At 36.7% G+C, this 26,952-nt stretch overlaps 1 protein-coding gene across 1 annotated transcript in view; it reads right to left on the reverse strand.

The window, feature by feature from the left end:
- RANBP17 (RAN binding protein 17) overlaps positions 1 to 26,952 on the reverse strand; it is a 163,822-nt gene that overhangs the window by 47,843 nt on the left and 89,027 nt on the right. Inside the window, exons 16-20 of the mRNA XM_074883783.1 lie at positions 22,789 to 22,869; positions 17,430 to 17,493; positions 17,242 to 17,350; positions 10,816 to 10,919; positions 4,541 to 4,629 (exon numbers count right to left, since the gene is read on the reverse strand). Coding sequence (XP_074739884.1) covers positions 4,541 to 4,629; positions 10,816 to 10,919; positions 17,242 to 17,350; positions 17,430 to 17,493; positions 22,789 to 22,869 — 447 coding nt within the window. The remainder of the gene's footprint in view (positions 1 to 4,540; positions 4,630 to 10,815; positions 10,920 to 17,241; positions 17,351 to 17,429; positions 17,494 to 22,788; positions 22,870 to 26,952) is intronic.

The raw sequence follows: 26,952 nt of genomic DNA on the forward strand, positions 1-26,952 counted from the left end.
ATGGTGTAATGCTGCAAAGCCCCATTGTGGAACTTCATGGGGTAGAAAACAATTGTCTTTTCAGATTTCAGGGCGAAGAGAGTAACTTGACAGCCAAACCCTACAACCAAAATGTAAGTCAGCAGTAAAGGCTGCTAATATATCCAATATGATTAGCTATCTTAATTCAGAAACTTAAGCATTGAGTACATGTTCATTGACAAGGAAAGACTGGAAACTATAGTCAAATTTTATAAAAGCTAGGGTGAACAGAAAGGCTTTGGCAATTTATTATTTCTTTTATAAATCCAATAAAGTGAAATAAACTGGTTTTAAACCGAATATTATTTTGAAGTGTTTTAAACCATAAGCTTCAAGGAATCTGGCTAAGTCATGAACTTAACCTGACCAGTCAGTTCAAGCTCAAAGGAATTCAAACTGCAAAAAATGATGCTGAGGTTTGAATCAACGCAACTAGCAGTAACAGCTATTACAAACAAATTACCCATCAGGTAGCCTTCCTTCATGAGAACATGTGTTCTCCTCTCCTCTTGTGATTAGGAAATGTCAATCTCTACAGCTGGCTGTTCGGCTCTTTCAAGTTTGTACTTAATCCCGAATCCTTAAAACATATAAACTTAAAAATTTAGTTCTTCAAAACCAGAATCATTTTGAACAAGCCATCTTATTGCTGCACATGGTTTTATTTTGTTAAGAAATACGAGACAAACTTGGATAAATATGTAACAATGGCAGTTTGGTGAAAAGATCGTTTTGCTTGTTCTGGTGATCCACATCTGAAGCAGCATATGATCAGACATCTGAATATCTAGGTCAACTGGAACTTTTAAATGACCACTAGATAAAACACCTCAATGGCAGATCACTTCTCTATAAACTTAGTGTCTAGATATTTTTATATAGGCAGAAAATTTCATACACTCACGCATATACATCGTGTGCTATCTGGCTCACTGCAACTCCGAGTCAACCCAATAATTTAATTCTTGCAACCCATTTTCTTATTGCAACCTTCTTCTTTTACAGACAACAGAAGTCATTAAATACTGAGAATCAACTGGGAGGAACACAGGAAAAATTGCCTATGGGTTACCACCTAACTGTAAGAAACACTAAATGAAAGTAACAAAAATGTGGATATTACCCTGAACTCACACTTGAATCTCCATGGACATATCTGACTGCGAGACCAAGGACCTTAGACTACAGTCTGATATTAGTATGGAAGAAAACAGATTAAACATCCAACATATTATGCAGGCAATCTTGAAGTAAAGAGCAGAATGAAATACGTAAGGAGAATCATCACTGTTAAGAAAAACAGGTTTTGATTCTACTCAAATTGGTATACAGGTTTTTTTCAGGCCACACCTGCATGTTCAGGACTGACCTACAAATTACAGAGACCACATGTTATGAATACAAAAGGCAAATAAACTTTCCAAAGCTCTGGTACTGGAATCGTCATTGACAGCTTGACATATCAATATTTCAGGAAGAATAAATGACTTTCATATCCAGGGTTTTGGGTTTTTTGTTTTGTTTTGTTTGTTTGTGTGTGTGATGTTTTTCTTCATCTTTCATTACTGGATACTTTGGGAAGATGCTATACTTAACACCTGAAGCTGCTTAAAATATTTGGAAATATTTTAATGAAGTCTTTTGAGAGATCACCTAATACAACTTTAAAACAAATTTTACTATTATTATAAGTATTTTCTCTTCATCCTTTGCCAGAGGAAAACTATAAATCTTGTCTCAGCTGAATGAACACCATTTATCATATTCATTTTCTTGTCAATACAATTATGAAAAGCCTTTGGCCTTTTTCCAAGGAGCCTGATTTGCTAGAGAAACTCAATTAGTATAAGCAAGCCTGCTACAAAACAGTCCTATTTGGCAATCTAGCACAGCTTCAGCATACCTGACGATTCACCTCTAAACCATGATCCTAATAACTCAATCCTAATGGTAAAATACAAGATACAACGGTGTCCCCCGTGCCTCCCCCTCTTCCCCTCCCCGGACCAAAAGGACTTAAAAGAAATGATTTCTGCTCATTTTTGCCATCTACTGGACAAAACTTAAATCCTAAACATTGCAATCAGAAAACAGAAAAGAATCTCTCAGGTGAGAGATTACCGAGTGTAATTTGTTTTGCTATGGACAGGGCTTAGACTCAGAATATTTCCTGCAATCACTTAAAAAGTTTATCAGTATATTCTTCTACCAATGATATACAAGTGACTATTTCTGATAGTCTTCAAGACCGAATAAACATCATCTTACGGTATATTAAAAGCTTAGCTTTTTATACCTTGCCTCTTTGTATTGGTTATTTATTGAACAAATGCAAGTAAATCAGATTTATTTTAGCTAATACTCTGTATTTGCCATTTTCAATATTGAAATATTAGAGATTCAAACATAACAGAATAAAATCTGTTTGAAAAACAGCTTTTCTCTGCTATTAAAACCATTTTCTGATGATGTATTTGAAACTACAAAAGAAATATGTTAATCAAAGGATATTTAAACTTTTATGATGAAATTGGCATCTGACCCTTCCTTCTCCCATTTACCTTTCTGTCCAGTAAATAAGAGTTGTGATAACAGCAGCTTATTCTGCTGTAATGCTTTGGATCAATACCTGGATGAAGCTGGACTCAGCCAAATGAGGTGAAATCCACTGAACAGAAGCATGCACTTATCCTTTACAGCCAAAGGAAATGAAGAAAAAAAATTTTGAACCTGTGCAAGGGAGAAGAAACTGAGAAGGCCTGAGCTTTGAATTCCACACAAAGCTACATTTCAATCTATTTTTATTGTTAATGCAGAATAAGGAAATCCAAAAGTTGGAGGCTGTTTTTATTCGTTTGAAATAAACTTAATTCATAAACTGGAAGGATTAAATAAAAAAAAAAAAAAAACAAAAACCAAACAAAAAGCAGAAAAGGGTCCTGAGGATTACATATCCTGGATCCTTGTATAAAAAGCCACCTTCACGGATTAATCCATTTCTTTCAAATGGAGAGGAGGTAGGTCTCTGTTATCCCTCCTCCTACAACTGGAGATTTGCAGTTCCCCACAGAAGAGCATGATACTCATGCTCTACTAGGAAAAACGAAGTAAAAAGAATTTGAAATAGAAGCAGCACTGATCCGCTTTTAAACATCTTCCTGATTTTATTATTAAGTTTTAGGGTAACACAAGCACAAACAGTACTAATGAAGTTAAATGTACCCAACGGTGCCCACTAGAAAATGAGATGCTAATTCACAGTCTGCCTTCAGTAGTTTAAGGGTTTTTTTGTTTGTTTTTGTTTGTTTGTATTTTCTTCCTCCAGTCGTCTAAAACTAAAATGATGGGATGCTTTCTACTGATTTTAAGAGAAATAAAGATTACACTGCTTTATGTTTTGGACTTACTTTCTGCAAGCTGAGCCTGCACATAGACAGAATCACTGCAGACTTGCAAAGGTCTTAAATAAGGCTTATGTGAATGGTCATCAGGATCTTACTACCCACCACACAAGGATGTCTATCAGATCATACCAGGCTCTGCTGTACAGCCTTTCAGTCCTTAAAGGCTGATTTCCTAGCTGCAATTCTATATTGATGCATTCCTCTTTCTTAAGCAGGAAGATTATTAGTGAGCAGTGGGGTTTCATTATTTACTTAAAAAATATTTTTAAAAATCTTGATTTCTAGTAAAGCATGTAATTGTACTTGAATGTTATTTTTCTGTCCATAACATAAACAAATACATAATTAACTTCCATAGTTTTGTGAGATCTCAATTATAAAACAAATATTTTCATCATTACTTTACTATATATTTCAGCAGTTTGTTACTAATATGACTGTGTGCCTGAAGAAAGAATTACTGCTACTGTATTTATAAAAATACAAAACATTTCTCTGTAGTATTAAGAAAATACCCATGAGTATTATTGTATTTGTTGGCATAAAAATGTATACAATATTTAAAGCAAATAGAGTTCCATTATCATTACTTACTGAAGAAAACTACAGTCTAAAGATTTTGATTTTGTTTTCAGATGTCCATTTTCTTCTGGATCAAGAAGACTGCAGGTGTTGCGATATTAATAGAGTTGACATAAATAGAAAGTAACTGACTAAATTAAAGACATGATTCATACCAGAGAGAGAAATCTCCCCAGATAGCACTTGTATAGTATTTTTTAAGCACTTCTGATGTTAAATCAAATGTAGGTACATTGTGTTTCGAGTTAAAGACACAGCTTTTTTAAATGAAAACATCAGGGATTTATGAAGGGAAGAAAACCACTTGGATATGTTTTCTAGATTAGTAGTGTGACACAACAAAAAAGTGACCTCTCTGTGGTCCTTCCCAGTTAACTGCATGGTTGCCATTGTGCTGTAATTTTAGCTGATTACACATTAGTTCATTTAGCTTTGTTTCCTCTTCCCCACTGTGCCATACTATTAAACTAATGCAAGGGGCCTGGTATCCCTCTGTGCACAGAGCTGGTATTGTCATAGTGTAATAAGGATACATCCAGTCAAACAGCATGGTGTAGCTGGTCTTTGTGTTTAGTGCAAAGGCAATCCCTCGAAGATCCCTTGCCAGCCCGATCAACATACGCTGTCAGTGGGAAAGAGACACAGTAATTGATTTTCACGTTAGCACAGAGCAGATGGAGTAATAATCAGCCAATAATGACCACATATCTGATTTTGATTCATTAGGTTAAATGTCTCGCTCAAATCTTTTTTTATAAAAAAACACAAAGATTCTTTTAACAAACAAGGTTTCCACAAGTTTTATAGTGATAACACTAGCAAAATGCTTAGGAAACACTTTCGATTATTTGATATGCTATCCTAATGAATAATGCAAATTAAAAGATAATATATGAATACTGTGTATTAAAGTTTAAAAGTGCTTCCTGTAGTAATATATTTAAAGTAACAATAACAATAAAACGTTAATTTAAGCTTGTAATATTTTGAATGAGGTGTAAGACTAACTGATACTCATAACAAGCTACAATTAAGGTTGCACTGAGATTCTCACTGTACTGTTATTTTAACATATCTTTCAGGCTTTTTTTTTTTTTTAAAGTATTTTTCCAAGTTAGGTTTCTTCAAAAAGCGACTTTTTTGTTTACAGAAGACCATGCAAATCTCTATCTGTATTAACATTAGTTCTGAGATGATTTTTTTTTCCCCTTTAATGACTGAAGTGTGGCTTCAGAATCCTTCCAGCACAAATGCAGACAACATTTTATGCATAGATAATTAGCCCCTACTAAAGGGATGTTTTCAGGATAATTAATAGACATCAGGAAGAAACACCAGTGAACGAAAAATATTTTAACAATATAAACAGACTTTTCAATTTACTTAGTCATAAATATTATTTTTTGATAATTAAGTCGTTTTAATAAATTTTATCCATGTGTTGCATGGGGTTTGTACTTTTTTTTTTTAATAATAAAAGACCACAGTACTGCAGAGTCTGGTTAAAAAAAAAAAAAAAAAAAAATCACAGAAGCATGGCAAATAATCCAGTAAGGGGTTCTCTCTTTAAAACCAGAGTTTTCAATACTGTACCACTTGGTGCTAACACTGTAATATTTATAGTGTTGAGAAATACAAAAGGTAAGATTCACATATTAATTTTAATTGATCACATAAAGAGCAAATTATGGCTGATGCCTTGTTAAACAGCTAAATGTAATCTTACACAAGGGCTAATTTCTACTTTTCATACACAGACCCATTAGTCCAACTGTCTTAGATAGCATGCACATAGATTTATCCAAGGATAAATTGAGTTCTCTACAAAACACTGGTGATGTTGCTAGGAGTATTTTAATATTTGCATTTCCTTTCTGTTGTGCATTGAAATGGCCTGAACTTGCAAGATGCTGAGAGGTCTCAACTCTCATTAACTTTAATGGGACTCTGAAATCACTAGAGAGGAAGTCTTCAATACTGCGAAGATGCGAAATAAAATTGTAACTTTATATTCATCTGTATTTTCATACTTTGTGTGCTGTTTTGTCCACACAGAAAGTAACTGTTTAGCGGACATGGTGGCCAAAACATAAAGAATTACAACAACTGGGCAGCAACACTTTATACTACTTTCCAAAGGGATACAGAGATGCAACAATATATACAAGGAAGTGGAAATCTTCCAGACTGATTCCTTTGCCCATTCTAGCCACAAAAAAAGGAGACAAGCAAGACTGCACAAAAGAAAGGCTGGAGCAGGGAAAAAGGGGAGCTACAGCCCCTGGCAAGACATGAACTTGCCTTTGTTTGAGGATGCGCTCGGAGAGAAAGAGCTCACCATCTTACTGTGGTCTCTAGAAAAAGACAACAGCCAAACCCATACTCCTCTGACATGATTATTCTGTCTTTATAAAAACAACTGGTTGTAAGAAAACACTCATTTGCACATATATTTAAGAAACAGTTTGGTTGTGAGACTTTTAAAAGTAGATGTGCAACTTTCTTTAAGCTATGGCCCCAGATTTATGGGGATCTACACAAACACCAGGCAATTTCAGACACCATTTGACCTTGTGAATTCTAAAGAAAGGAGAACAACTATTACATAAACTAAATTTCTTAGTTTTCTGTTCTTTAAATTCAGGTATTTTTATTAAAAAGCCCATACCATTAACCACACTACTCTTAAAAATGACCTCAGTCTACAAGGCACCATATACTCTTGTCCTGTAAAATCCCAGCAAACTCAGTGGTTTAGATATTATCTATCGGAACTCAACTTTATAAAATAACACTGCCTACAGCTGGCAATGTCCGAACAGCCTAGATAATAGCCTACAGAATCTTGAGACAAATCCTGATCCATTTAAGTCACTGGTAAAAACAACTTTAAACTCTAACAGGAGCAAAAATCACCCTACGACTCCATGCTTGCTTTAGTCACATTTAGTAAGACACCCCTCCCCAAACCCTATAATCCCGAGACGGTCTAGTTTTAGTCCATTATGAGTTTTCAAAGAGCACTTATGTGCATAAAATTTATTAATGACATGCAACATTATAGAGTTATACATCTACTTTTTGTCTGTCCTCCTGTGGGATTTAAAGTGCCTTGCAAACTTCACCGAGTAATTTGAATACATGAAGCTACTGCTTCGTTCACAACTGAACATCAGCCCTTTCTGGGGCAAAGGGACAGTAAACAACACCACCAGCGACTGCAAAACAAGTAAGATGAGAAGTGAAGAAAAGTAAATACAAGAAACATAGCAAGAGGAGCTTGTCAGTGGCATGTGGGTTTATACATTGCTCTTCTTGCTAATGAAACAATTTTGCTCAAGTTTCAGTTTTGAAATACTCTTCCCTGAATGTCAGATAGGTTTACTTAAGATTAACTAAAACAAAGCAATTTTTAAAATAAATTCAAGTATTCTGTTTCAATGTCCCGAAGAAGATTTTTCAATGGATTTTTCGGTGGAAAGGAGCTGAAGATTTAAATATTCACACAAAAAACCCCTATGACTTGCCAACATGTGCCAAGTGTCTGACTAACGCAATTTAAAACAGACGAGACTACTCACGCCACCCACCCCCAAAACGGGGCTTGTAATGGAAAGTCTGACAGACCCTTAACTATAGTGGCACTACTGGGTGCAGCTATAATATTACCCTCATAATTCTACTATATAATAACAACAAAGGAAAAAAAAGGTGAAGGGTCATTGCGCTTTGTCTTTAGAATTAAGATGGCTGTCTTCATCCTTACAGCATACTCTTAATTCTGGAGACACGTCTTAATAACCTCTAAATAGTTCCAACAAAAGAGCCGTGTCAGAGGAATGAGCAGGCCCCAAGGTGTTTCAACTGGAGTGTTTTCATCTGCCTTTATTGCTCTATCCCTCTCCAGAATTAAGGCAATAACCTGTGATAAATTATTCAGGAACTGCTACAGGGATCAAAGCAAAATCATTCTGTTAAAGTGCTGTTTGCAACATTTGGCACTTAGTGTGAAAACTTTTAATGTGTGCAAGCTGAAAATCAAGGATTTTAAATAATTTAACAGCATGGAGTTTCTACAAACCAGCTAAAGATAGCATGTTGCTATTTAACTGCTTTTTCCTCAGATCCTTTTTTTCATGCATTTCTAGCAAATCTGATGATGTCACAACTATAAACAAAGTACTACTGACATTCTGGCTACCCAGTCGATATATTACTTAATCGGATTGTCAAGAGAAACCTTGAAATTCTTAGAAGAAAATTAGTCACTCTTTTAATACTAGATGTTTTTCCTATCAATATAAAAATGTGAAGAAGGAAGCAGAAAAAAACAAAGAAGAAAAAAGGAAAGCAAAGCACATAATTACTTAAGCCATCTTCAATTATATTTGATCTCCCTGGAAAATAACCCTAAACGTATGTTTTGTATGCAGATGTAATGATTACAAATGTATTTTAAAAAGAAAGAGCTCTCTTGTTGCGACTGTTTTTCAATGGTGTATTTCAGAAATATTAAAAAACTTAGAAAAACCCTAGCCAGTTAGAAAGTCCTAGTAAAAACCACAAATTAAATGAATTTGGCAGTCCTGGACCATTTTCATAGTGATATTTTAACAGTGTCATCTCCCTGTGGATCGGAATACTAAGCATTTTATTGAAGAACTGAACTGGTTTTGTTTTCAGTCCTTGCAAAATGAAGTACCTGAAAGCCCTTTTGCATGTATTATTTATTCATCATGATAGAAAAATAGCTTTAACCTAATAAATTATGTTTAAGAGAATTTAGAGCAAAAGTTTTGTTTATGATAAAGCAACAGATTTAGTTCTTTATCAGTAGCTTAAAGCACCAAGTTTTCTTTATACAAATTAGACAGATGGTGCTTACAGTAGAATTTACTAAAGGTCTGTCACAACAAATGCAGCCAAGCTGCATATTTAATCACTGCAGAACCTTGTCTACCTGCAGCTGCCAACTGCTAATCCAATTTCCCTGATAAATGTGGCAAGAGACACGATCAGCAATAAAGAGCATCTAACTCCATTTTCCTGCAGGGCGTCTTTTGATGAACATTTAGGACGGAAGCACGGAGTGCACTGTGTGGCCCTGGCTTGTGGCAGCTGCATGCATTTTGAAGACACAGTTCTCAGGTTACTCACTTAATTCTGCCACTATCATTATGTTGCTATTGATCTCAGTAGCTCTTGTCTACACAGCATTACTCTAGATGAAGCTGAATCAGGCAGTTATCATGCATCAAACTTGCTCAAAAGCCTGGAGATTTCTCCTTAATTACTTGTGATTTTATTTGCAAATACCGTTAAAGTGTAATCAAGCAGTCACTTTCCAGGGTCGTTAAGAACTTGCTGGTTTAGGAATATATCACTGGCACTCCATTAAAATTTCCCTACTAAGACAGACTCAAGCAAACCAGACAGGACCACAGCAAAATTATTTTAATAAACTGAATCCTCACATAAGATAAATAGTTTCCTACAGAAAGGGTAATGCTATCAAATGACCTCTTTGTTCCCATTTTTAGGATTTATAACTTGAAAATGTAGGAGATGAATCCAAGATGGATGAACTGTGTCTATCTTAAACAAACGAAAAGTTATTAAAATTAAATACATATAGCCACAACAAATGAGGAAACTAGAATTAAGTAATTGTTGAAACAACCTTAAGTACTATTTTTTTTTAAAAATATTAGCTTAATTCAAGCGATTATTGTGAACTGTGCATCTCCTGGTAATGTCAGAGATGTACTGCAAAGTATTTACAAAGTATTTCTAGTATATGTTTATTTCTTTTATGAAAGGAAGTGGATAAATATGAAGATGTAGTATTCAAGTTTCCATCATATTTTAAAATAGCGAATTAAACATTACTGTTAGGATTTCTTCAAAATTACCCTGTGTAGCTGAAGCAAGCACTCCAGTGTGCATTGTTAACTATTTATTCAGTGACGGTAGAAGGGGATCTCTTTAATGCAATAATGCTCTAATGTATTATCATTCCTGATGATGCAGCTTCTATCTAGCAAGTCTTTTTCTTCCCTAAAATATACTGTTGTTTTGACACAAACAGCTTGCTACACTTAAGGATTTTACTAATAAAACATAATGTTGTGTTAGATATTATGACTGTTGCCACAGCTGAACTGACTTGTCAAATCAATCCTAATATGGCTCCCACAGGCACATAAAAACCTTATTTAGCTATCAGTTATCCTAATCACTTTGTTCAGTTTAAGGGTGCAATACTTCAAGACCAGTTCCTATTTATACATATATGCCCAGCCATTTAATAAAGTCTTGATTTATATAATAAATTCTTGTTTGAAAAAAATACTTTAAAGCGGCAGTGTTTTATCAAGTGTGTTACAACACGTCTCCTCACACCCCCAAATAAATATGTTAATATACACAAACAGGACAGTTGCATGGCAAAGGGGAATATCACTTATGAAACAGATAAGCTATCACCAAAGACAAATTTGTCCCTCTGATTATAAATGGGGCTCAAATGGGGTCACTTGATCTGCAAAGCACTTGAAAAATCCTAAGGCCTTTATAAAATCTTTGTACAAAGTTTATCTAGGATAGTCATTTGTAGCCTTCGTATCTCTACTGTCTACATTCCTAATCATATATATGTATACAGGTATAAATATACATTTAAGTATTCAGGCATCTACATGCCAAGAGAGACAGACAGAAGAGATGACAAGCTTATGGCTAAATACTTGCCTCACTATTAAATTTTTCCCATCAATAATTTATTTTCCTATAATTGAAATAAACCTACCTTTGCTTCTTCTTGTTCAAAACTACTGTTGAATATCTGAGTCACACTTTCAAACGAAACTGTGAGGGGGAGCATGAAATTCTCAAACTCATCCTCGTCTTCACCTACAGGAAAAGAAACCAAAACGAAAGCATCACACCAAAAGCATCACATCGTATTCAGTGTTGTTTGGAAGGGTCAGTCTCTTAGACTTTTATAGAAAAAATCTCACTGACATCACGGGAACTTTCATATGACCTACAGGAATAAAAAAACTGAGTTTTCACATCTGAGTTATAAACAAAGAAGACAAATTGTGGACCGCAAACATCTTGTATCGGACAGGCACATCTCTGCATTTTACATCTTTCTCCTTTTCATATTTTTTTCTCTGTTAACCTGGCAGCATTTGTTCAGTACTCTAGAAGAATATTCACATAAGAAAGTCAAAACTTAGCAGTTAGAAAATGTGAAATTTAAAACTGCAATAATTAGACCCTTCCACATGCACACTTCGTAGCGTGATGTTTAAATCACAGTCTTTTACAATTGTATGCTATTTTTTCTACCCTTCTACCTATCTAGTATACAGAATGAAGCTGCCGTGCAAATGGAGTTAACCCTGTGTGTTGGGGTTATTCATGTGACACTATTGCTTCACTTGTTTCAGAAGGTGTGAATGTAGAGTAAAAGAAACAAGATGTTGTGGTTAGGGAAAAAAGAGATTGCCTTGGTTAGCTGAAGGATAACCCAGATATCTGGATTGGTTTTGTTTTGTCATGACGCTGAACAATTAACAACAACTTTTCAGAAATGGCAATTTGCATGAGGATTGGTACTCACACTACTTATCTTTAGGCCCTTAATGAGGGTAGCTTGCCTCTTGCACGCAGATTCCCCTTGAGAGTAATTCAGAGTAGGAATTTAATTTATGTTCTCTAAAGAGCTCTTTGCTATAGGGCTTCTCTCCCTTCTATCTTCATTGGCAAATTCTGGTAAACTAAGTTGCAACTGAAGCTAGGAGGGGTCTTTTGTCTGTCAAATTGGTTGTGCAAACTTAGTGTAAGCTTTACGGTTTAGTTTCTACACTTCATATACTCACCTGTAAAACAGGCCCAATTCCAGCTTCTTATCTCCAGGGATACTGCAAAGACCAAATCACTCACCCCAGTACAACCACAAGAAAGACAGAAAAGGCCAAGAAGAAAAAAGGCCAGGAAGAAAAAATGGTCACAACAGAAAGCAAAGCATCCAAATGACAACACAGAAAAAAAAAAAAATCAAAATATTCAGTAGCTTCTCATTAAGCTAGGATGACACAGCTTCTGAACTGAAAGAGGCAAATATCCTCTGAGAGAAATAATTGTGATCCTGCAATTAAAACTGCCTCATAACAATGTAAATATTTACAATGGAGAGGAAAGGAAAGTTGCAGAGGCAATCCCAGTTACGGCATTTCCTGAGTTCTGAGTATTTGGCTTTGTGACCTGAACTGCTTCCCTTTAATACAGGGCTTTTGTATCCAGTTTTCCAGATTTTCTTAAAAAGCAAAGCAAATACTTTCAGTAACTCACTGCTACTGCACTGGTCAGCCAGAGCTACGGAGCCTTCAAATCGCAATGTATGGTCAAGAACTTTCTTAACCTAGTGAAGTAACTGACCAAATCTGTGACCTGCATCCTGCACCTGCAGCAGAACCGAAGAGGGTGAGATGCTTTGTGCTAGATTTCAAAGCTACTGGTGGCAGCAATAGGATCTGGCAGACTACGGGAAAATCCAATCCTGTCCATCTTTGCCCATTTCCTCTGCCATCTTCTCTCTGCTCCTTTCAACTGGAGCCAATCTTTTTATTTGTTGTTTCCAGACCCTTGTGTCCATTTCCGATTACTCACAAATAACCCCAGACTATTCATCCAGCTTTTTGTTTCTATTTCCTTCGTCAACTCCAGCTCCTCAGGCAGTTTCAATACAGTATTAGTTTCGGTGCTCCTAATCTCTTTCCTTGACCAGCAACAGCTTCCTCTTACCCTCCTAGGAGTTAAACTATTTCTATATGCATTGCATATCTTGACACTGTTCTCCTTTTAATTAGTTATCAGATTTTCCTCAGAGCAAATAATTAATAAATAAAGACCAATCATTCAGAAAGAGTCCCACGCTGGTATTGTCCTGTGCCAGCATACAGAATCACAGAAGACACCTGGATACTGCTCTCTGCAGGCTCAGGGCTCAATTGCCATTTATAGAGTTCTCAGGAGAAACCTGAATTATCACAAAATAGCAAAAGTAATACTCCATTTCATCTACGAGTGCTGCACATCACTGGAAGACAATCTCCATGAAGATACTAGGTATATATCCAAATTCCAGACGAACCCTTCCCGAAGGCAGAATCTCAAGCATACTTTGTTAAAAAGTTAAGACCACCAAAGAACTACCAGAATGTTCAATGCTGACCGGGACCAACACTTCAATGAGAAACCAGCTAGTTCTGGAAATAGGGTAAGGGGAAATGTTATGTGCTACCTCTCTTTTAAATTGCAGTGTAGGCAGTGAGGAAAGAATATACAATTAGGATCCTATATAGTATTGCACTATAAATAATTTGCAAGTTTTAGAAAAGCAACACAAATCACTACCTATACATTTCTTTAGCACTCCTGTACAAGCCACATTCACATCCCATGAACAGTACAGTATTAACAAGGAAAGGAAGAAACTATTCTAAAATAATCTACCATGGTAAATTGTTCATTTTCTATAATTCAAACTACATATACACATCCTTATTATGTTCTTTGAAAGAAAAGAGATGCCTCACTTGTGAGTTACAGTAGATCTGTGCATGGCTTACAGCAAGAGTGTTTTAAACCTGATTAACTTGGAGAGGTTTGGCACTGAGCATGACTGCATACACCTGTAAGCACGGGACACTGACAAATCATGCTGAGCAAGCTCCTGAAGGAATTTTCTACAGCTCAGATACACTCCTTCCAGTAGTGCAGAAGAAAAAGTGATGAAAATTTATTAATCCTAGTAAAAACTTTTATTTAAACATAACTTTGACTGGTGATCTTGTATTAGTTTTGGTTACCATACTTCACAAAAAAGAATATTCAGTTTACTTTAGAAATCTTGGACTAAGAATCTTGGACAAATTGACACAATCCTAAATGCCAAGAAAACTATTAAAAACACAACCTAGGGCACATAAGGAATTCAAAGCCTAATTATATTCATATGAGGTTAAAGTAATTCAACAGAAACCAAGGCGCATTTTGAAGCAAATACCAATTAATGTAATACTGTTCTTTCCTACTACAATTAAATTTTGCCTCTCACTCCAACAGCACATTGATTAAAATGTAAATATTCTGAATTTACTGTATTCAACTAATCTCCAAAAATATTTCTACATCAAACAATTACTTAAAACAACCCCCACCAATAAAAATTCATCTTAATTTTGTTTCCACATAAATCGTTTATCACCCGTATAAAAGGTTTTTATATAAAGCTCTTGATTTAACTTGAAAAAAACCCAGAGAAGACAATTGGTACAATGTTTTTTTATCTAAAAATGCCAGTTTTCGGTTTGAAAATATCTTTTGATTCACAAGGTAAGAATACTGCCATTTAATGCTTGCACAAACACATAAAAAGGACAGTTTGTGTACACCTTAACTTTCAAAATTTGGATCCTAAAATGCAACTTAACACCTGTTTCTGTCTCTAGATGTGCTTTTCTATCAGTTCAAACCCAAACAAATTTATTCCAGTAGGAACACAAAGAACAGTGGTCATGAGATGGACGTATGCTTTTCCAAATACTCCTAATCAGAGGATGGTTTGGGTTGGAAGGGACCTTAAAGATCACTTAGTTCCACCCCCCTGCCATGGGCAGGGACACTTTCCACTAGCCCAGGTTGCTCAAAGCCCCATCCAACCTGACCTTGAACCCTTCCAGGGAGGGGGCAGCCACAGCTTCTCTGGGCAACCTGTGCCAGGGCCTCACCACCCTCACAGCAAAGAATTTCTTCCTTCTATCTAATCTAAATCTACCCCCTTTCAGTTTAAAATCGTTACCCCTTGCCCTGTCCCTACACCCCCTAATAAAGAGTCCCTCTCCACCTTTCCTGTAGCCCCTTTAAGTACTGGGAGGCCGCTCTAAGGCCTCCCCGGAGCCTTCTCTTCTCCAGGCCGAACACCCCCAACTCTCTCAGCCTGTCCTCACAGGGGAGGTGCTCCAGCCCCGATCACATCATGGCCTCCTCTGGACCAGCTCGAGCAGGTCCATGTCCTTCTGCTGTTGGTGCCCCCAGAGCTGGACACAGCACTGCAGGGGGGGTCTCACGAGGGCGGAATAGAGGGGGAGAATCCCCTCCCTCGACCTGCTGGCCACACTCCTCTTGATGCAGCCCAGGACACAGTTGGCTTTCTGGGCTGTGAGCGCACGTTGTTGGCTCACAGTCAGTTTTCCATCCACTACTACCCCCAAGTCCTTCTCCTTGGGGCTGCTCTCAATCCACTCCTCGCCCAGCCTGTGTTTGTGCTTGGGATTGCCCTGACCCATGGGCAGGACCTTGCCCTTGGCCTTGCTGAAACCCATGAGGTTTGCATGTCCCACCTCTCCAGCCTGTCCAGGTCCCTCTGGATGGCCCACCCCTGCCCTCCAGCGTGTCGACCGCACCACACAGCTCGGTGTCACTGATGAACTTGCTGAGGGTGCCTCGATCCCACTGTCCATGTCCCCAACAGAGATGTTAAACAGCGCTGGTCCCAGCACTGACCCCTGAGGATGCCACTCGTCACTGCTCTGCACTTGGACATCGAGCTGTTGACCACAACTCTCAGTGCGACCATCCAGCCAATTCCTTATCCACTGAGTGGTCCATCCATCAAATCCATGTCTCTCCAGTTTAGAGACGAGGATGTTGTGTGGGACAGTGCGAAAAGCTTTGCACAAGTCCAGGTAGATGACGTCAGCTGCTCTTCCCTTATCCACGAATGCTGTAATCCCATCATAGAAGGCCACCAAATTCGTCAGGCATGACATTTCAGATCTTGTAGAGTTGTTAATACAGAGGAATCACAACCACCTCTATCAGCTTGTAGCCAGTCATAAGTCACATGCCTGCATTTTGTCTGACATATATTTACACAACCTCTACTTTGAGATGTTTTTAACACCTGTGATCCTGTTTTTACCAAACCTTTTTTTTTTTTCCCCCCTGTAGGAAAAGTTACCGAAACTGCATGTGTAACCCATTTTATATTAGAAAATGTACCTATTGCTTATGTTATACAACACTGAGCCAGTATGGAAAGCAGTTTAACTGCAAGTAAACACAGGTCCAGCTCACAGTTGCTATTCTTTAAGAAAATGCTGATACATGTGATTCGGTCTTGGCTTGAAGTTAACTGTTTTCAGCACTGTTCAGCAGTAGACAGTACAGACAGCCACTATCAGCAAGGGAAGTAACAACTACTGTTGGCTTGTCACCGTCTGTGTCAAGCTTTTCTGCACACATGTTGCCTAGTTAAGCCCTTGCATGAGGGCTGGAAATCAGCACACAAAAGACTTGCCTTCTTAATTTTGAAGGCCCTCATCAGCGGCCTCTCTCAGAGCACCTACAGGCATCCGTCCTCACGGAAGCAGTCTGTAAGGCAGATCCTCAGCAGACATAAGCCCACAGCTCTGAACAGGGCCTCTGATCAGAACAGAGGTGATCTGAGACATGCTTCATTCTCCACCATCAGCTTCTTTACGCTGATGATTTGTTTCAGTGTTCATTTCGAAAAGCCCAGCCTTCTCAATTCAGACAACAGAGAGCTAATGACCCAGAGTTCTGCATTTTACTCCAGCGGCCAAGGCCTGGATTCAAAGTCACCAAGTCCTTCATCACATCTAGCTATTAAAGCACGCACTGGGTTTTACTTGTGTCTAACCTCTCTAATTTTGAAAAGACAACTCAAAACTTAACCCCAAGTGCATTTTTAAGTATTGCTGGTTGAACTGCAGAACTCTTGTCGATGTTTATTAGAACTCAGAGGGTATTTGTATACTGGGAACTTGCATGAAGAAGTGAAATAAAAAAACCTTTTACTAGAGGCTGGAAGGTTCTGGCATAATTGGTATGTCACCTGGAAACACAAAACACTTACTCAGGCACTTAATGTTGTAAATCCTTACAGTTAATACAAAAAGTGTTTCTGTGCAAAAAATCAACTGACCTTGCTTATTTCTTCAACAGAAGGAAACAAACAAATACAGTGTTATTGCTTAATGCCATAAATCTCAAAAGTTGATAGGTAGTGATTTAAATACCGACTATAACATATTTACTGTACAATTAAGCTGCTGTTTGATTGGTTCAATGACCTTAAAAATTCATAGTACTACACAAGACAGCAAGGTGTCTCAGGGACATGGGAGGAGGACCTTACCTAAATCTACCATGAGAAGACGAGTGAGAGCAGTGTAGAACACTGTCCGGCACCTAAGGTCACTGAGGCTGTAATTATCACTGACGCCCAAGAAAGGGAAGTGCTTACTCTGTTGAAACACAAGCATATGAAAAGTTAAGTATTCTACAAAATTTACTACACACAGGTAACATAGTAAGAAGACTTACTGTGTGATTTTGAAGCATGAATTTCACAGCCTCTATTTTCACAAGCTTTTTCAGGAGACTATAAGTAGCAGGTGTTAAGGAACAATCAGCCTTGCAGCATTATGATTACATCATCAAGTTGTACAGACTTTCAGGAATTTCAGTGAGGAAAAAAATCCTAACTGAAACAACAACAAATGTACATTAAAAAATATCTGAATTTCGTCTAGAAATACGTCATAGACATTCTTTAGAACATTAAAGACCATAATCTATTATTAATTAAAGCAATTACTTTTCATGGCATACATTCTAGTCACAAAAGAGACGAATGAACTAAATGACTTTTATAATTAAACGGAGAGTTTCTGGTAATAAATGGTGCTGTTTTTTCCCCAGATAGACCCATGTCATCATCATGTAAAAAAAAAAAGTGGTTTTGCAACTGCCTGCACTGAAGATGACTGGCACTTAATGGGACTGGCAGCAGCCCTAAGCAGCACTGGAGTAATGGTCTCAAAATCACAGAGGCGATCTTCCATCAAAAATCACATTTAATTTGTTTCAGTTACGACAGATAAAAATATATCTCATACATACTAAGATATGTTAAACACTTAATGGAAGTATTTTCAGCTGTTTAAGAACTGAATGGAAATTTCTTAAGAACATAAAAAGTCTCAGCCAGAGCAAAGTCCATAACAAGGTGGTACAGCTGGCAAGTTTGGATGTTATCTGTGGATACTTTTCACAGGAATCCCAGTTTCTCCAACATTATAAAGTATAAAGCAAATCTAATTGACTACTGCTAAGCATGAACTGAAATCTCCCACTCCACAAACTGGCTAACTCCAAGCCAGTGACAGTCCAGACGGCAGGTAACTACGGCAGTACAGCGCTGGCCCCAGCCACCACGCTCTGCTCTCAAAGCCAGCCCCTCTGGAAGCTCGACTGGTCTGGTCCAGGCACGGCACTAGCAAAGCTACGTGACTCCTGGGCTGAAGCTCCTGGCCCTGGTCCAGCAGGATAAGCTCGAGTCTGTTTGCACCTGCTTGTCTACAAAGGCTCCCAGGGAGACACACACTAAACGAACACAGAAGCAATGTATTTCCCGGACTGCATATATTCTACAGATCACATATTCTAGCATGACTTACTAGGTAGTTACACCTGATGAAATGTAGTATTTTTCTTAAGGTTTCTTTTAAAAAAGAATGAAAAATAGTATTAAATCAAAAGTTGAGTTTGCAAATACTATGTTATAGAAGCCCTTGGGGTTCAGACAGTTAAGACTTGTTTCACAACTTGAATCCTTTCCTTGCTGTGTGAATTATGAACATCTTCAATAGCATAAGCACACACTAACTCCCTGTCTCAGATGACTCAAACATTTGGGGTTGGGCAAACGAGATAGTACTGTGTACTCCAAAAAGAGCCATGCTGACATCTTTGTGAGCTTCTGTACAGAGGTAACCGCTGCTGCGAGGGATGTTTGCGAAAAAGGAGTGAGAGAATGGCCAGAGCAGTGGCCTGGATTTTCTCACTCCCGCTTCTCCTTCATTTGACATGAAATTGCTGTATGACTTTCAGCAAGTCAGTTAAATTCCGCTGTCTCAGTTCTGTATCTGTAAAATGGGGATATAAAAGGCTTTGTGATACCCAAGTATACTAATATACTTTTTCAGGAATGCCATAGAAAAATTCAAACCCCAGAAACATTCATAACCATTGAAGGCATCAAATGAATGAAATGACTTATGGGCTTGTACATTCTACAATGAATGTTATAAAACCAGGACTCATTAGTTTACCAAACACTGTTGATCCCTGGCATTGATGAAGTTCTTTAAGAGATAATCAGTATGATTGCATAACTTCAGACTGTACAGTAGTGCCTACAGTCCTGTACAAACACAGAAGATTTTACAAACAGATATCCATTACACTTCTTATTGTTACCATTTTCCCTTTTATTTTTTCTTTTTTTTTATTTTTGAGTGCTTGCCTCGCTCTGCCATTCCTGTACATAATTGATTGAAGAGTTCGATTACTTTTATGGGAATAAACAATTTCCCTTTTCATTTTAAATAGATTAAATTCTTTTTAAATGGGTAAATGTGTAAGAATACGTTTTATAGCTGCTGTTGGAAAAATCTCCTAATCTAGTTTTAAGATGATGTTCCTCTGTCAATCTATAACATTTGACATAGCATTACCTGGTTTTATATTGCAAAGCTATATAGTTGGGTTTTTTCCCCGGTTACAAGGGAGAGCCTTTCATAACATAAGGCTAACAAAGACATGGATAAACAATTTTTGAGAAACTATAAATATTTTACCCCAAGTTACTGCACAAAATAACAATGAAATTGTAGTTATTTTGCTAAAAAAATATAAAGTGGAAAACTTAATTATTAGAAAGAACTAAACATGCATGAGGGAGTACTCTGGCTTCAAAGACATAAAGGAATGACTAACATATTCCATTATGTAAATGAATTCAAAGATATTTCACAACTGATCAGCTAGGAGGGACATAATGATTTATAATTCAAATAACTGAGCTTTGAAATCAAATTGGGCTAATATATTTCTAAATATGCAAACCTGGAATAATTGTGAAAATAATGTAAACCATGACACCAGCTCCAATCGTTTGTTGCCTTTGTTGTTAATACTGGTTTATGTTTTTTCCTTCTTTTTTTTCCTGTTATATAGTATGGTTGCTGGAATTCTGGTTTGCTTTTAATTCTAGATTATCCTTTAGAAAAAGACTATTATACACATAAAGAAAGAAAAATGCCAATTTCTAAGACTGCGTAGAAGCTGACTGATGTACAGGAAAGTACTAAAATTAAATAAATTATTATTTTAACCTTTCAGGCTAGCCACAATTTAATCTATATCAAATACTGAAAATTGATCCACTGGACCCAGCATATTAACAATACACTATTTCTTTCAAAGCAATATATACTTAATGCCTTTTAAAAAACCCCTAATATAATGTGAAAAGGCCAAAGTTTACAATGCCAGGAAGTAGTTATAAACTACTTCATATGTTTGAAATAAAAAGTACTTCAGTATTATTATTAAAAAAAAACTATCGGTAGAGTTTTTAATAGGAAAAAAATACATATCTTTAAAAGCCAAAATGACCAGTGAAATTGGGTTGTACATCATTTTCTGGGAAAAAGGAAAAACAGCCTCGACAGGTGTAATTTATCATTTTTCTGATTTAATACCAAAGAAATATATTAAAATAATAAAAAGAATCCTGAAATCCTCAAAATTTGTAGTGATAAATAGCCCTCCCTGTCTTTATTGCATTATGCCTACTAACAGAAATATTGCATGGTGGATTTTGCCAGACAAGGACGATTATTTTCCAATAAAAAGTTGCATATTAAATTCCAGCACAAAAGTGGGTGTCTAATACTTTTGAAATCTTTTATGGTTTGCCAGGGAACACAATTTTAAACTTAACTAATACAACATCACAGTGAAGTGAACCAGCATTAAAGCTGCCTTTGTACAACCCCACCCATCCAAGCAGAGAAGCTACTGTTCTCGTAATTTTTGTTTGAAGTATTTCCATTGAAAAGTAATTTAATAAATTTTTGGTATTATGTTTTTAGTTAATCTCTCTTTTTACTAGTTTTTAAACATTTCAGATTGATGTTTAAGATGTGTATTTATGAGGGCAGTGCTGCTTTACATCCTGACTATGCACAGGGGTCTGAAACTGCTCTTGCAACAGTTAGCAAGTTCCTGAAAAGAAAAAAAACCCTACAATTTCATCACAATTCTACTCTTCAGGAACTTAGGTTATTAAACATCTACTTTTTAATCTTTTCTAGGTCCTGATACTATTATATCTATTTCATGAGCAGAAACTCATTTACCGCAAACATAATCTAAGTAATTTGAAAACTAAAACCATCCAGACATTTCAGCCTTGGAAAGTATTATTTGCACCAATAGTTTATACTGACCCTCATTTTTGAGAGCTACCATGTGAATACATCTTTGAAAGCCTCCAGAAGACAATACGAAATGCTAGATGCTTGTTGGCTTTAGCAGTAATGTAAGCCTGATTGTTTCAGCAAGTATACATACATAAACAGGCAAGCACCTTAAGTCAGGTGCACCTGTTAAATTTCTTGGTTACTTTGAAAGTGTTTTGAACCCTCCTGAAGCAATAGGTATATAATATAAAAGAGGAGACAGCTCATTAGTCCTTTCATAAATCTTATTAATGAAATGTCTCCCCTTCTGTCAAATTTTTTAGTAATGTTTCACTTCCAAGTCCTTTCCAGTGCTATTTCTGTGGTGCCATGAGAACATAAACACACACGTATTTAAAATACCAAGTTAACTGCTTAATGGTATTTCAAGTAAACATATAAAAGTACACATTGTATGATTTTCATTGAACAAAATTCACTTATAGAATGTGAAAACCCACACTCATCTTTCAACCCAAGGAAATATATTGAAATTCTTCTTATATGATTAGAGTTCTATGGAGAAATAAAATGATACCAATTGTCATATCCCAGGTGCCTTCCCCTCTGCTTGTCTAACAATTTCCTCTAGAAAATTACTGAAAAGTTGTTTTTATTTTAAAATAGTGGATTTCAATATTGAATGTTTTCATGAGCTCTCGTGGTTTACCATCTGTTGTATACCTTTAAATATTGTGTCACATCATAATCAGCTACTACTTTTTTTTAAAATCTTGTTCGACTGACTGAAAAATTAAAAGTGCAAACATTCTTATCCAACTTATGATAAGTGAATATTAGAACAAGATACAAAAGGTTTGCAACAGATAGCAAGTTAGCATCCACGATTTGGGTAAGAATTTCATGGAAATACTTGAACCCAGACAAAGATCCACATGCAAAGTCAATGTTACATGACTACACGGCAGTAGTAATGGCGACAGTGACACAGTAAGGAACTTTGAATCAGGCAATGATAAAACATGTGAAGAGGCTTGTGTTTAAAATCTAACTCTTGCTTCATATCTTAGCTGACTCATCCTCAAAGTAGAACCAATCCTGTTCTCAACTGCTAACAGAATCAATCCTCTTTGCAATATTGTTGAACTCATCAATAGTACTGACTTCAAGAAGATCAGGAATGGGACAGATGACCATAAGCAACTAGTTATACGATTTCTCTTTTGTTGATAAGAAGTAGTTGGAAATAAGCACAGCTTTTAAAAACTATGCATAGAAAAAGCGAAACCAAAATGAATAAATATTAATATCCTAATTGGTTTAAAAATCTAGCATACAAAACAACATAAATCTCATATTAATTTTTACCTTATTATTTTCAAATAATATGCCATACGCAATAAAAAGGATATCCAACAGAAAGGTCATTTAGAAACTGAAGAGTTCTTGAAATCACGGGCTCACATCTTCCCCAGTATTTAAGATTTGTAACACTAGAATAAACAAAACAAGAGTGACATTTTAGAACACATTTTACTCTGTTTGAGAAGTTCAGTGCAAAAGCTCAGAGTAGTAGCGCATTATACTACAAATGTATTTCTGTGATACGTTTTAGGATTTTCCATATATGAGACAGAAAATGCTACAAAAACATGCCATGGCTCTTTCCTGAACAAGGGATTCAAACATTTTTGTAATATTGTAACAAATACATCATTGTAAAAAAATCCATCATCTGTTCTAATGAAATAAATTATCTGAAGCTTACCACTATTCATATGTATCTCACTCACTTTCCAACACAGTATCTGGCCACTTAACTTCTGTACTATTTACCTGCCCAATTCTTCACAAGATGAAAACAAATGCTATAAATTCCCTAGGAAAATTTCCATAGGAGAAGTGAGGCACAGGAAAACTAAGGGTCAATTCACAGAGCTACTGATATACCCAATTCCCAGTGAAACTATACCTTGCAGTTCTTGTACTAATACCTATTTTTCCTCTTCCTTACACCAAATACTTCACTGAAGTCAAGATACACAGGGGATGCTTCATTTCCCTAACTGCAACCCCTCTCAGACACAGTCATTTAGGAAGCATAGTCTGATTAATGAACCAATGCATAAACTATGACACAGGATAACACTAGACCTACTATCAATCCTTGGGGAACACCACATAAAACTTACCACTTTTGAAGGCAAACTCTTATAGTTAGCCTTTCAGTGAAATCATACAGCTAACACTTGCTCTACCACCTTCCATAAGTTAAGCAGGAGACATGGAGCACAGAGCTGGGACCTTCTTCTGCACTGCGTACAGGTCAGTGCAAAGACGCCTCAGTGACCTGGGATGGAATCTGCTGTGTTCACTTACTACATTTATTAGGAGCTGAAGAGGTGGCATTAGCCTTCAGATGAAAGAGGTAAACTGAAGCCAGCAAAGTGGAGGAATGTATTTTTTTTCAAACAAGAAGTGGTTACAACAGTAAGTTAAGAGTCACTGATCTTGTAGCCTGTCATTTCCCAGCTTTCTTAGGGGAATGTCAGGTAGGCCAGTGTCAACAACCCTACTGAAGTCTGAATGTCTGATACTTTCTGTTTCTGTTGTAAGCTCCAGCCAGTAAGTCCAAGAGGAAATTAACCCCACCTCCCCCAAGTAACCACTTAATTATACACTGACTAGTAGTAACTTTTTCTAGTATTCCTTTGACAATCCAAGTTAGGTTGACTGGCCTATAACAAGTTGCTGCTTCTTAGTTCCCTTTTTTGAAGGCAAGTACTATGCCCTACTCTTCTGGGACATCCACTATCACTCTCAATTGCTCAAAAACACAAAAGAAAGTTGAACGCCCCTGCCCTCCAGACAGGGATATAATGCTGCATAAGAGACTCCCAGCAGAATTTCTGGTACTGGATTCATCTGGAGAAATAAAAACAGGCCATCACAGCCTTCTGAAACACAAACCATTCAAATAAAAAGGCAGCACAACCTTCCTGGCTCAGAAGCCCTGGCACCTATTCCTGATCACGATATCAAATTGCTAGGGTGTATCTCAAACTGCCAGGTGATCAAGAATAAGTCATTTCTGATTTGTCTGCCTCAGTTTCCTTGTCTGTAGAATACGCATAATGAATCTGACTAAGCTGTCAGATCTGTTGATGAAAGACCATGAGGTAAGAGGTATAATCAGTACCAGCTATTTATACCGTAATGCAGTAGGTTTCAATTTGGGCAATACAGAACCTGAAGAAGAGATGTTAAATGCCTTAAAATCAGCATTGATTATTGCTTTTACATACTCACAGGCTAAGGAATGTAGTACACCACAGAAACTAAATCTCTTTTTCAGGAAGTTATAAACTCAAGAATGCAGTTTAAAGCATCTAACTGTTTAGTAGTGCTCAGGAAAAGGCAAATAACAATGCAATTACCAAAGCAGTATTCCTCAATTTAGATTTACAAACAAACATTGATTTACTTTATAAAATCTCTATGAAGAGCTACGGAGGTTCAGATTGCCTTAAAGAAATAGCCCATTCTAGCAAGTCCATAATTCACAGTTTATCCCTACTATGGGGAGTTCTGGAGATGTTTATAGTTGCACTAAATCCTTAACAAGTATATACCATACAAAGCAATAAAAATGAATTTGGACTACCCAGATTTAACATCAATATCAAAATCATAAAAAGGTTATTTTGCAAAAGAGCAAAATCTTTGTCCTTCAGTAGCCAGATAGAAGACATTTAAAGAAACGCAAGAAGTCAGTGACAGCTTGAAGAGAGAATTAAAACTGTATAAGGAAAGCTCTTCATCCAACATTCAGGGTACTTTTGTACACATCTATTCTTTCAGTTCATGGTTGTATTTGGATGCTGAAAGATGGAGTAATAACATAAAAGCTAGAAAGTACTCATGAGTGAACAGAGGCTGAAAAATTTCAATTATAATCATAGCAATTCCCATCTCTGTTTCTGCCTTATCAGTATCAGGCAAGATGAAAGACACATAAAACATAGTATTTTAGGAAACAGCTACAAAACATTATAAGTATCTGAGACAATTTGTAAAGATCTGGAAAGGAATCTCATAATACAAAAAGCAGTTTTCCACTATGTAAGGAAGTGAAACCAACGAATGAAAAAAGAGAAAAAATTACAGCTCTCAGAGAAATCATGGCAAGACAGCACTTAAATCCAAGTGCTAGTGTCCTTGCCTCTTTCTCTCTCAAGTGGCTTATTGATTTAAAATATGAACTAAATGAAAGGAACCAATCATAAAGTTTCAGATGAGTCACAGAAAGTAAAAGCTTTGTCAAAAGCTATGCCAGTGTCAAGTTCACCGAGATATCTATGGCAGATGAGCACTGAACACATTTTAAAGGCAAGTACAAAAAAAAAAAGGAAATAAAAAATGGCACAATATTTCCAATTTTAGTAACAATACCAGTATCAATACCGAACTACACACAGCCAAAACCAAAAGAGCAACAGTAACACTGATCCATGCTGAAAAGCTACGAGAGTTTGAAAAATTTAAACAGAACAGCATTAAGAATCCAGTACACTTTCAAATGTTTGCTTTTAGTTTGACTTTAGTAAGACAATAAGAATAAAACTTTAGCTTCTAAAAGCTGCAAAGAAGATTCCCAGCTTTCCAACCTCTGAACCCTCCAGCTTGCTATGAGACTTTTTCCTGTCACCATGACTGCTTACTAATGCAGTTCCATCAGCACATCAAACATCTCTTCCCTTAATACAGTGACTTAAAAGTATTATGTTAAGAGGCTGTATATTTTTAACCTAAAATCTAGAAGGGGAAGATAAATAATTATATACTCCAATTTACAATTCTCTGGGAAAAGGCTTACTATATCATCCACGGAAGAATCAAAATTCTTTGCACTTTCCAAGTTGTTATGATATTTAGCCAGGCAAAGAATCAAGGCAAAGATACCCACTTCCAGCTTCTTAAATCCATTTCATGACACCTTCTTCTCCCAAAAGCATTCTACTGTCTTTAACTGTCTGTCGTGTCCTCAGTTTATGATTCAGAGAAAGACCTCTTCAGACACATGGACTGTATCACACTGCTCTTAAAAGTTCTGTGTGGTGCACAGCAAAGGACAACCCTCTACACAAGACGTATCAGTTCTTACGGCAGTAGTGGATGGGAAATGATACTGCTGGAGCATAGGAGTGGAATGCCCAGCTTAAAAGAGAGAACTGAAAAACTTGCAGTGCAATTTAAAAAAGAAAATTTTAGAGGAGGAGACAGAGTCAAGGATGCAAGGTAGAAAAGCAAAAGCAAAGCATAGTCAGCACAGAAAAGGGAGTGCTGAAGAGTAAGTATATACTGTACAAAAAAAGAAAATCCATTTGGTCACAGGAATGGTGGGTACCTTCTCCATTTATCACTGCATGTCAAGGTGCTCAAATATTGCTTACGGGCCATTTGTTAAGTGCCCAAAGAATTCATCCATCTTTCCAGGAGGCCTTGAACCCCTTCTCTGAAATGTAATGAGCAGGTCTGTTACCACAATAAAGCTGAGGAATCCCAGGGACACTATA

The sequence above is a fragment of the Strix uralensis genome, chromosome 14 (assembly GCF_047716275.1).
Source record: "Strix uralensis isolate ZFMK-TIS-50842 chromosome 14, bStrUra1, whole genome shotgun sequence".
Classification (NCBI taxonomy): domain Eukaryota; kingdom Metazoa; phylum Chordata; class Aves; order Strigiformes; family Strigidae; genus Strix; species Strix uralensis.